The sequence below is a fragment of the Eptesicus fuscus genome, chromosome 4, assembly GCF_027574615.1.
Source record: "Eptesicus fuscus isolate TK198812 chromosome 4, DD_ASM_mEF_20220401, whole genome shotgun sequence".
NCBI classification, from domain to species: Eukaryota; Metazoa; Chordata; class Mammalia; order Chiroptera; family Vespertilionidae; genus Eptesicus; species Eptesicus fuscus.
The window spans coordinates 108157867-108170966 of NC_072476.1; the positions used below are offsets into that span (position 1 = coordinate 108157867).

Below are 13100 nucleotides of genomic sequence, written 5' to 3' on the forward strand. Positions count from 1 at the left end.
CAGACTCTGAGGTGGCTGTACGAGGTTTGTTCCTCCTCTTGGCCTAACACCCAACCTTCCAATAACATGCTAGGCCTCTTAAATAATCCATGGATCCGGTTTTTACTTTGTCGGAAAGCTTTACACGGGAGTTCCAGGAGCTTGTCTTTCTCTGTGGGAGGTCCTGGCCCCCAGGGTGGTTGTGCCTGATACCCGGGTGCTACTTCGGTGTCAGGCAACTGACACATGAGGGTAGGTCGGTCACAAGTCTAGTGGCTGGGGGCAGCTTGCAGTTTTAGAATCCTTGTGATACTTTGACCATTTTTTAACTATACCAAGAAACTGCCGTTGCCAATATAATTAGGGATAATTGATAAAAGGGAAACATTTTGCAAATCATTTCTCAAGGGAAAGTTTCCACGTGAAGTCTGACATTGACAGTGGATGACTCCTCATCCCTTCCAATAATACATTCCAATAGTACCATGGAACGCTTATTACTGGTTAGGTGAAAGACACCGGAGGTCAGGATGGTTAGATCTGGGTAATCTGTATCCCAGAAGCCGGCATGTAAGTCCATCGTTCACAATCAGTAAATTCACACCAACAAGGGAAGAGTGGGGTAAATAAACTGCCTAGAGTTCCCCTCCCGAAAGGAGAATTCACACACTGTTTCCTTATGAGGCTGAGGGTGACAGAGTGGTATCTTTACCCTTTTCAATAACAGCCTTAATTTTAACTCTGCTATTATTGTTTTCCATATGAAAACAATGCTTTCAGCTAGATGACCTATTTTGATTAAATTAAAACAAATAGAAACATATTTTATTTAGAAACATCTGTGGCAGAAAACCAAAACCAGAGGTATAAGACACTTGTAGATGGCATAATCCAAATACAAAACAGGACTTTGCGATCACATTCTCATTCCCTCCTAAATTCATGAAAACCATACATTTTGATTATATGAGCTCAAAATTATAAAAAAAAAAAATTGGTTACCTTTATTCTCTTTTTTAACCACTTCACTCGTAAACATTTCTTTCACTTTCTGGCATAAAGACTCTTTATCTACTTCAGCATTAATTTTTATCAGAATATTTTCTGGTTCTGTAAACCATTGCTCCAATAAAGGCCAGTTTTCCAAGAAACCTATAATTCTACAATATCAAAATATTATATAAACATCACATACCGACTGAAATATTCAAGTAACATTATGCATAATTTATCTCACATCCATAATGAAAAAACACACATTGCCAATCTAGTTAAATCTGAAAGACCAACTTTAAGAAATCTGCAGGCAATGGAAGAATATTCACTTTAAAGAAGAAATTATTTAATACCCCAAAGCCATATTTTTGAGGTGTATGAAAGAGTAAAAGAAGGTTTAAAATAGAATCATTTCAGGAACCTTTTAGTGGCAGTTCAGTTTTCTAAGGATACACGGTCTGCACTCACAGGGGAAGAACTGAATACACTTTTGAGGGCAGCTGCAGCCTGAGCCACCGACGTCATCTACTCTTTTCTTAGAGACAGAAATTGAAGAGATCCTCGAGTAAGTGGAGCTGGTTCAGACTTACTTACTTTACTCAAATATATTCTTGGAATGCTTCTTGAAACTTCCCTGTGCTCCCTGAGAGATGGTAGGCTTAATTAATGTAGCTCAAATTACTTGTCCCTGGATCACTATGTATTTTTAGACTTCCCAAGGTTTCATAAAATTGTTTAAATTTTCTTTTCCAATGAACAAATTGCATGCAACCAAAAGAATAGTTTCTTTTTTTTTTTTTTTAAAAAAAAAAAAAAAGCTTAACTTCATTTTAGCAAAACAGAAGTAGTTTTAGAACTACACTCTGTAGTCTGCTGCCCAGCTCTTTGAGATTTCACGGTCGTCCTGGGCATTTGCTGAATAGGGACTGGATTAGGATTCCATACAATGAATTTGGAAGTTCTGTAACCACAGAGGGAGGTGCTACCTGATTTAATTCTTCCCTCCCAGGTTATGGCGACTGGTGCTCTGACTATGGCAGCAAGCCAGCACTCAACATCAAAGCTACTTGGTTTTGCTCTCTCGATAAAAGACTGAATGCCAGGAGAGACATCTTTTCCCTAGATCGGGTGATCCCAAAGTGACTTTTCGTCAGTCTTTTCAAAGGACAAGAAGCAAGGATGCTGAGTTTTATACTAACCGATGCTGTATTTGGTCTCTTAAATTCTGGTCACCATCCGTATCTGGTTTTCTAGCAGCTACACGTTGATTGACATCTTCATGACAAGTCTCCGTTGAAAATGCTTTAGCTGTGACATGAAAATTACTTAATTAGATAATTTGCAAAACGAGGCCAAGTTGCTGACGCACTGTTAAAATGTGTTAGGGTGACCTGCCCTTACGCTCCTGCTTGGACGTGTTTTCTGAAATAGATGTTGTTATAAGCCTTTTCCCATAGCTTGGGGCCTGCAGGGGCGAGATAAGAAGTATGCCCCTCTGCCTGTTGGACCTGTGCACTCTCCTCCCTTGACTCCCTTGAACAACTCATGCACCCACATCCTGACCCTCTATTGCACGCTTTTGCCCTATATGAGAGGACCTAACCTCCCTTTTGGGGCTGACACCGACACACTGGTCTCAGCCCGCTGTGAGAGAATGCAGTAACATTTCTTAAACTCTCACAATGTCTCTTGGCCTTGCTCCTGTCAGCGTGGACCTAACAAAATGTACTGATGCAAGAAAGTCAGATAGATATGGTCCCACCTTTGGTCCAAAATGATTTAAAATGCTTAATAAGATGTTTAAAGAGTGTAGTTTTTGGATCAGAATTTAAATTTTCCTTGGAAATTGGAGAAAACATGTCAGTGCTGACATGTACACATAAGGAACTGTTGGACATTGAAATTGGGTCTCAAAAGAACTCTTGGTCCAGAAAGAAACTCACTACAGACTGATTCATTTGCCTGTCACCATAACCATTATTGCTTGTCTCATTTTCGGTTCTTATAAGTGTATTTCTAATAGCACATGATCTCACTCATCTAGGGGAAATAATGAACAACATAGACTGATGAACAAGAACAGACCCAGAAACAAGGAGGCATGGATCAGACTGTCGGGCCTCAGAGGGAGGGTAGGGGAGGGTGGGAGTAAAGGGGAAAGATCAACCAAAGGACTTGTGTGCAAGCATGTGAGCCTAACCAGCGGTTAAGGACAACAGGGGGGTGGGGGCATGTGTGGGGAGGGGTGTGGGATGGGAATGGGGTGATGAGGACAAGTATGTGATACCTTAATCAATAAAAAAATTAATATATATATATATATATATATATATATATATATATATATAACAATAAAGAGGAGTTTTGGTTTCATTGGAGAGGGTCTCATGATTAACTATGAAGAGATGACAATGAAAAATGATGGGTAATCGTGAATAACAGACTAGCAAATGATTAGAAAATCACCACCGAGATGTAAAAATTAAGAATGAAATAACAGGGTAGATATAAACTCAAATATGCATAAAAGTTATTTGTCCGTATTATATTGCAATAAAGTAATTTATCTTTCTAGATTCTATGATCTTTCCCTAGTGTAGAATAAACAGAAAGGAATAGACCATAAGAGGCCAAAAACAATAACAAAAACAATCTCAACAGCTCTGACTGAGCCCTATTCAGAATTAATAGTATAAAGCCCAGAACACTCATGAATTTAGAATAAATAGAAAATCATGAAGAGGGGGAAAAGCCTTGAACTAGATTTTTAAAAAATAGAATTACTCAGGCAATGCAAAAGAACATTGAAGAGTGAATTAACGGTGTTCAAGAAAATGAAGGACCTTCACAGGATACAGCAATCCATTTTTTTCCCATCTACATTTATGGCAGAAAAAGAGGAAATGGATTTAGAATACAGAATAATGCTCTGGATATTTATAAAACTCAAAGATGACTGACATCAGTAATGGGTGATTGAAGGAAACTGTGGGAGATTTTCTCAGGAGATGCTGCCATGCACCATCTCAGGGTCACTTTCTTGTGTATGTCAAGGCCTTCAGCACATGCATGAGCATCCCTTTCTCCCCAACCCTACCCCTTCTCTCTACCTCTGGCACTCACTACCATGGCCACATCTAGGATTTTGTGGTCACCTTGAATGGCTCCACCTCTGCAATCTTAACGATTTATACTCTGATTATCTGTCCAGTACTCCCACTTCGCTGATGAACTTCTTTGACATCAGTCAGTCCCTAAACATCCTTTTCCACCAAATTAGCAGCATTATCCTGGCTTTGCTTTATATTTTAGCAAACCGGAGTTGCATGGTTGAACTCTTCAACTTCTCTCCCTCAGCTAATAACTTTAATTTCGGTGTTTGGCTTATACTAATATCAGTAGACATCTTTGGAAAAAAAAAAAACCTCTGAAGAAGGGGCCTCAAGAGCTTCTGGGTTGACGAATGCATCCACATTCTGGGAGGAGGGTGCACTCCAAGATGCACAGGGATGCTTCCAGACCTTGACCTATGCACCCCTTTATCTGGCCATTCATCTACATCCTTTATAACCTCCATTATAATGAACCAGTAATCATAAGTAAAGTGTTTCCCTGAGTCCTGTGATCCATTATAGTAATTTATCAAACCCAAGGAGGAGTCATGGAAGCCCCCATATCTGTAGTCAACTTAGACAGAAGTGTTGGTAACCTGGGGATCCACTACTTGAGATTGACATCAATAATTGGGTGCAATTTTGTGGGAATTAGTCTGCACTAACTCCAGTTAGTTAGTGCCAGAAAATTTAGAATACCCAGTATCCTAGAGAAATTTAAATTGTAAATAAGATCATCAAAGGAGGAATAAAGAGAAGAAGGAGAAGGAGAAGGAGAAGAAGGAGAAGGAGAAGGAGGAGAAGGAGAAGGAGAAGGAGAAGGAGGAGAAGGAGAAGGAGAAGGAGAAGAAGGAGAAGAAGAAGGAGGAGGAGGAGGAGGAGGAGGAGGAGGAGGAGGAGGAGGAGGAGGAGGAAGAATGGTGTCCAACTTACCCATTATGTCATTCATGCGACCCAGTGAGGAATTATCTGAAATATCTAATAACATGACAAAATCAAATACAGCTGGGGAAAGAGGCACATCTTTGGCAGTTATAGGATCAACAGCCAGTGTGAATATTCGTGCTTTCTTTTCCTCCAGTTCCATGAGGTTTCTGGTGCAGCCTGTGAGAGCTTGCTCCAGAAGCTCTGCTTGGTTCAGTGTCATTGGAAAACCATCGAGGACCCAGCCTTGATCCACAGGTATCTGACTAAATTGAAAATGGACAAATCATGAATGGTTCGGTAGGCATAAGTACATCAGAAATAATAATACAATTAATCTTTCCTTTATCTTTGTTTCAATTTCATAACAATCTCCTTCTGTATGAATATTATTTCTTTATAGTAAATTTGGAGCTGGTTATTTACTTGCTTAAAATCCTTCTGTGGGTACCTGCTGCCCTCCAAATTTATTCTAGAGGCCATGAGATGGTATTTAAAACTACCTAGACACAACTTCCTTACCTATGACATCTTCTCTCTCACAATTTTGTACTATTTTGTACACTTCAAACAAACTGATCTCCTCACTGTTGTGTGAGTATGAATTAGTATGAATTGCACTTTCTAGATTGTGTTCCCAGGCAGCTTCTCCACTGAAATTATTTCCTCATCTATACAGAGTGGGATAGCATACCTCACAGGGTGGCTGTGAGAATGAACTGAAATGATACATTTTAAGACCCTAGCACAGAGGTTAGTACATGATGGATACTCGCAATACCCACCTGGGAAGTTCTTCCTACCCCACCCAAGCCAGCATGGGGTCATGACCGCCTAATCTGAACTCATCTCTCATCCACTTTACCACACAACTGGTAATTATCATATTTCTACTTAGAAAAATTCAAGCGAGTCTTCTTTATCTCAATCAAGTTATAAGTTGGGTACAGACCCTCAGTGTAGTATCCTCTATAGAGAATGGGTGATCTAAGAATTACTTTAGTTCTTTAAATTGGAAAAGAGTTTGAAAAGGGTATAAACTTTAACTTTGCTCTTCTAAACCTCTAAATCACGCACAATTGAGATTTTGGTGTTTGGATGAAAAGTTACGATCTTTTCTTTTTCTGTTAGAACTATGAAAAGCAGGAAAATAACCTCCTTTTTGCTTTTATAGGTTGTCCAGAGTTTGGTAAAGCACCACACAGAATCGGCTTGTTGGCCTACAATGGCAATGTTTCTAGAGCACCTCACCAGCTCTGTGTGACCCCTCCTCCACCCAGTCTCAGGAGCTACTTCAGAGGGAGGAGGTGGTCAGGGTCACACTTGTTCAACTGTGATGACATCAGGTGACTTAGAGTGAGAAGACCTGGGCTTTGGCTCTGGCCACCCTACTAACCAAACACGTGACTGAACTGCCTCAGGAAACTGCCATGTGCCTTACTTTCCTCATTGAAAACGGATGGTTTGGGCTAGATGAAAGAATTTCAAAGTGACAACAGTCCTCAGAAGGTGCCTCAGGAGCAGTGGGGATAGTTGTGGGAGGGTAGCGAAGAGGATAATGTGCAGACACTCTAACGCCGCTGAAGCCAAAGCTAAGATCTGCTTTATAGCTGCTTTTTTTTTTTTCATACACAATGCTTCGAACAAGGAGTCCCATAGGTAAGACATGTTTTGCACCAGTTCTGAGAAATGTTACAACTAGTAGAATGAGATCCCTTCTAGCTTTGAGGGGGAGCATCCCGGTGACCCTCTTTCTTCAGCACTGCATTCAAGGAACAATCATTCCAAGATACATCACAATGGAAAAGCAACTCAAACCTTTAATGAGGTCTTAAGAAAACACTAAAGGCTGAGTCCATTCCAGATGCAGAGCACAACGTCCCTAAAATTCTCCTTCCCTCCCTCTCTCTCTGGTCTTATGTTTCCCACACAGCACCAGTTACCCCATTCTATTTCCTCACCCATCCCAGCTGTCTTTCATGACAGCTTTTTGATTCGTTTTTTTTCCATCCTTCTAAACCTCATCTCTTTATTATATGTGTCAACTGAGCTTCTATGGCTTCTCTTAATTTGCCCTTTTCTGTATTACAAAGAAGGCCTGTGGAAATCCTCCTTCCTTAGAAAAGAGGAAGATTACCGAATGGCAGCCCATTTTGGCTTTTCTGCATCCCCTATCACATGTTACCTCTGTGTTCTGCACATAATTAATTCTTGCCTGTGCACCTCTACATTCTCAGCACCTTCTTACTCATCGCTGCTCAACCTTTGCATCCCTAAGTTCACTCCCTCCTCCTGAAACACAAAACGAGGAAGCTCATTGGCCTGTGAACCCACAGTTAGGGTCTCTCCCCTCCATAATCCGCCACCCATTGGCTTTTCTAAGTAGTACCTGCTTTCTCTTTGACTTTCTCAGATGTTATAGAAACTGACCTGAATTAGCATCTGGGTGGACAAAATATAGTTGGTAAAGCAGAAAGTGAAATACAGGCATGTAAATCACAAAACATATCTTGATCTTGCTGTGTGTTTTCTTATACAGATGAGTAGTAGCATTCATTGGGTATTAAATATAAAAAATTTCTATATTATTTTTATATATCTCTATATGGTAGAGAATATATTAAATAGATAAAAAATAGTACTTACTTAATAGCATTTACCATGATGTTAACTAGCAACGTGTCAGAAACGCTCTTTCCTTTCTTCAGCAATTTTTCGGATTTTGCACCAAGCTGAGCACGCACAGTGAGCTATAAAAATAAACAATGGGTGGTAGAGTACCGCTACTTTAAGAGTAAGATTCTAAATATTTGGAGAAAAAAATCACGAAATGGTCATTTTCTCTGATGAAGATACCAATTGTTTGTGACAATTCCGGGGTCAGCCAAGCATTTAAGGGAAATGTGTATGCAGACTTTGAGGTTCCTCCTTTGTGGCTCCCTCCCTTCCAAGATCTTGTTTAATTTTTGGCATCCCCGACTTCATCCTCTAATACTTTAAATCAGAAAGAAGGAGGCTTTCTGCTGGAGTTCTAGCAGCTCGTGCCACGCAGCTGGGGCATGTCTGGTATGACCTGCAGAAGCGTGGCTCCTGTCCAGGGGCGCTCTCTTCATTCAATGGTCACATTCAATACGTGTTCTGCCTGTGCTTGTTTGCTGCTTTGCTTTACCCACCTGCTGTTGGCCCTCAAATAATGAGCTTTTCTATTTTGGCCAGCCTTAGAATGGTATCTGTAGAAGAGCTAGTCCAACAAAGCTACTCTATTATATCAACTTCCCTCATGCCCGTTCTTCACTCAGCTGCCAGACTGAGCATTTTGTAAGTTAAATGACACTACATGGCTACTCAATACCCAGCAAAGGCTCCCCCTTTTACTCCATATGTCCTAATCATTGCCTGTAAGGCTCTGGATGGCCTGAATCCTCTCTTTTCCTGTGCATCTGTCTAGTCTCATCGCTTACTCCTCTCCCATGGGTACCAAGCACCTTTCTGCCTCATGGTTGCCATCCAGCTCTGCTCTCTGCCTGAAGTGCTTCCTCAGGCCCACTTGGATGACTCTCTCAATCTTCCTTCAATCTGCTTAAATTTCACCTTCTCAAGGAGGACTACCCCATGTGAGACAGAAACTTCCCCTTGTTCCACGGTCTAGGTCCCTGATCCCCCTTACTCTACCCTACTCTACTCTACTCTACTCCACCCTACTCCACTCTATTCTATTTTTTCTTTTCTCCCAGCATCATCACCATCTAATAGACCATACAATTCATTTGTTTATATGTTTGTGGTTTATTACCTGTCTTCCTCTATTAAAATGCAAACTCCATAAGGTCCAAACACTCTTTTTTGTTCAGTGATATATCCCAAATCATTACAACAGTGTATGAAATAAAGTATAACCTTTGAATTGAACTGAAATATGGACTTTGGGGGGACCTATAACTCAATAAATGTAAATATGAAAACAAACTTAGCCTTTCTGATAATTTACATTTCAAATACACAGAGTAAAAATTATAAGGCCCCCTTTATCACTTTCTCTATTGGTCATTATGTTTACAGTTTGGTATATATCCTTCCAAAACTTTTTCTCTCTTTAAACAGTTTTGAAATCTAAAATATTATAAAATTGTTTTTTCATGATGAAATGCATAAAGAAGTAATCTAATGTAAAAAAAATAAAGTCAATGAAATTATACTTGATTAACCTGGCCATTCTATTTGAGCACATACAGTGAACTGTAAAAATAAATAAAAAATGTTTACATATACAGGAAAGCAATACTACATACAGAAATATTAGTTTCCACTAAAACAATAGTGAGTGAATTGTTGTAAATATTTTTTCAGAGATTAATAAAATATTCTGTAGTCACAAATAAGGCAAATAATTAATTCTGGAAAAATTCTTTAGAGGCAAAGAGAGTCTGAAAGAAAATAAAAGTCATAAATTGGGTGGTAAAGAAAAACACATAAATATAAATTTGGCATAAGTCTAAAATAAAAGAATGTGTTTACTTGGCAAAATTGAACATCAATTTCCACTGCCTTAAAGATAAATAATATAAAGAATATCAAGTAAACTCAGAGTTAGCTTATATTTTACTATCGGATTTACTTTAACCCAAAGAGGAACACATTGCTATTTCATTCCACTTGAAGATACCCCTAAGAGCAAGGGATCATGATACATTCCAGTATACCAGCAACCAAAATTATATTACAATACTTACTTTAGAGACACTGTCACTTAACTTGATTTCTTCAGCTTTTGGTGTTTTATTGGTATCAGAACCTATCAACAGGAAAAAGTGGTAAGAACAAATGCCAGTACTTACAACTAACAACCATGTTAGCATCTGACCATCTATGGTATTGGATTGATGGGTCATTGGACCCAGTTATGCCTAATACTCAGAGGAAGGAAGTAATAGAAATACCACAGTATGGCTGTTACCCTCATTCCACAACATTAAGATCCTGGCCACTGTGTGGCTTGGTGTTTTCCACCTCCTTCCCTCAGTATGGCTCACTCACAACAATATCCTCAGAAAGGCATTCAGATTGGGCTTTTCTTTTCAGAAAACAAGTTAGGTTTTTCAAGAAAATGTCAATATTTTTATTTTCCTGGATTATCTAATTATAAGTAACAAGTCTAAAAGTAGAAAATGTTAGAAGACAGAGGGGTTTTGGTTAAATTCTATGAAAAAATACAAAGTTTTCAGAGTCCATTTATAATCACTGTACTTTTGTAATAAAATTGGTTATACAGTACTTAGATTAAAAATCAATGAAAATATCTGGAAGAAACAAATACCCCAAATAAGGGACAGATTATCTCCCTTTAAACGATGGAAAACTCGGCTGCTCTAGGGAATTGCATGCTCATAGGGAATTTAGGCATTGTCCAGTGGTGATGGCAATTGTGATGATGGCATAGGAGAATCTTAACATTATTCTAGAACTAGAGGCACAGTGCACAAAATTCGTGCATGGGAGGAGGACCCTCAGCCCCACCTGCACCCTCTCGTAATCCAGGACTGCTGGCTCCCAACTGCTCACCTGCCTGCCTGCCTGATCACTCCTAACCACCTCTGCCTGCCAGCCTGATCACCCTCTAACTGCTCCCCTGCCAGCCTGATCCCCCCCTAACTGCTTCCTTGCCAGCCTGATTGGCCCCTAACTGCTCTCTCCTGCTGGCCTGATTGCCCCTAACCACCTCTGCCTCGACCCCCACCACCACCGTGGCTTTGTCCTGAAGAACATCCAGAAGACAACGTCTGGTCTAATTAGCATATTACCCTTTTATTAGTATAGATATGAAGAAACTATTGAATATGGAAAAGCTGTCACTAGCACACATAGAAGGTATATTTAAGACTTAAAATTGCTTTCTACCAGTGGTTCTACAAAGGATCTAAAGGACTGGAGCTAATTTCTCATTAGGTTTGGGAAGCTTGGTTCTATTTGCCTTGCTCATGGTTAGGAATACACTGAGTATTATCTAAGGTACCACTGTTCAGGTGGCTTGAAGAGTCCAGACCCTGCAGCCTCCCTCAACACTTGTGAATAAAGCAGTAGTATGTGGAGAGGGCCCCAGTAATACTCACTCACCCAGACCTGCATAGGTGAAACAAACAATGAAAAGCCAGGAAGAAAGGAGGATGATATATTCTGGTGATCTTGATAACACAGCCAAACTGAGCAACCACTTGAAGGAGTGTGAAAAAATTTCTTGTTATTTTTGTCTCTTATCCCCAGTTGTAGACAAAGGTTAGGGATCTCTGTGTTTATCTTGTTCTGTCTGTCAAATGACCATGGAGACAATTATGTGAGACTCCCCTGCAAGCACATTTGTGCTCACATACATGTGCTCTTACTGTTTGTCTGTCCTTCTAATGTAAATGATGGATGATGTGTTGATGTGTTATACACACACACACACACACACACACACACACACATACAGTGTGTGTGTGTGTGTGTGTATATATATGCATATATATATATATATATATATATATATATATATATATATATTTTAGAGAGGAAAGGAGAGGGAGAGAGATAGAAATACCATCGATGAGAGAGAATAATGGATCGGCCGCCTCCTGCACACCCCCTAGTGGGGATTGAGCCCGTGACCCAGGCATGTACTCTTGACCAGCATTGAACTTGGGACCTTTCAGTTCACAGGCTGATGCTCTATCCACTGAGCCAAACCAGCTAGGGCTGGATGATGTGTTTTAATGTCTTACTTACTAAGTGTAGTTTTATCTTCTGTTTCTGGAAAGGCTTCCTCTGAAAGTAGATCAAGTGAAAATTTACTTTGAAGATCCTTTGGGGAGAAAACACACACACACATGAACAGGTTTTAATATTGTCATTTTAATAGCATTATAAATTTCATTTCTATAAGTGAGGTTTGAAAAAATACTATTTTGTAACATTAAGACATAAGTGATATTTAGAGGGACTGAATAATTTCCAGAAAGAAACAAAGTTTGGTGATAATTGTGCTTATGGAAATACACAGCCTGTCCCTCTAATGTAAATGATTAGGTATGTGTGGTGGAATGTGTCTTTCAATTGGCCTTCAATTACTATGTAAAATACAGCAACTGCCATTTTGAAAACACAGTGGAAGATGAGAAAGAGGTAAAGTTTATGGAAACCACCTTAGAAAGAACAATCCTAGAGATGTCAATCATAGCTAACCATAAGGGAAATAAAGATGTGTGTTATCTGGCATCCAAAAGGTTAGAATATGAAGAGTACTACAACATGGAAGACAAAGCATCCCCCAGTGAAGAAAACTCACAGTTATTTTCAGAATTCATAGTTAAAGGATACTTATTTTATAGCTCACGCCAATGATCTGGGATTAGATTCTCTGCTAATTCATTCAGTTGCAGAGACAGCATAAGGTAGGGGAAAGAGCTTTGGGTTTAGAACCTGGGATCCCGATCACAGTCTAGACATTACCAAGCGTCTTACCCTAATCAAACCAATTCATGCTTAGGGCTTCTACTGTCTCCCAAGGTGGGGCCACATTCTCCTATTTCCTGCACTAGAACCTTCATGCAATAATGTAGCAAGATGCAATACTGATGAGAATGTGATGCTGGTAAACCTCCCTTCAACCCCACACCTCCGCAAACTGAGATCTATGAGTTTAGATCAGAGATGGGTTAATAATGCGCATGGACCAAATTTAGGGAGCTATGGTCCGTGGGCACTTAAAACTCCATAAGACACCATTGTGAGCCTGGGGACTAAACCGAGTGTCACCCTCCACCTCCTGTCCCTGCTCAGCTCTAGCACTGGCATTGACCATTGCCCAGGGCTGGCTTTGGCTCCAACTACATGATAGGGACTCTGCTGTTGGCCACTGCCAGGCTCTCAGTAGAATTTCACTCCGGGTGCTAGTGACTTGCTGAACTCCCCACAGCACTCATATCCTCTCCCCTCCAGCCCTTAAAATTCAGGCCCTCCACCCCCTCACCATCAGTGGCTCTTTCCTGAGGAGAATGCCTCTAGCGGAAGGTGACTGGGCACAAAGCCAGACCATCACCCTGGACGGACCACCCA

The 13100-nt window shown here is 40.1% G+C and overlaps 1 protein-coding gene across 1 annotated transcript in view; it reads right to left on the minus strand.

Moving 5' to 3' along the window:
- Window positions 1-13100, minus strand: part of SPEF2 (sperm flagellar 2) — a 127702-nt gene that overhangs the window by 64590 nt on the left and 50012 nt on the right. Inside the window, exons 13-18 of the mRNA XM_008154824.3 lie at window positions 11772-11847; window positions 9743-9804; window positions 7659-7762; window positions 5022-5278; window positions 2175-2283; window positions 982-1139 (exon numbers count right to left, since the gene is read on the minus strand). Coding sequence (XP_008153046.2) covers window positions 982-1139; window positions 2175-2283; window positions 5022-5278; window positions 7659-7762; window positions 9743-9804; window positions 11772-11847 — 766 coding nt within the window. The remainder of the gene's footprint in view (window positions 1-981; window positions 1140-2174; window positions 2284-5021; window positions 5279-7658; window positions 7763-9742; window positions 9805-11771; window positions 11848-13100) is intronic.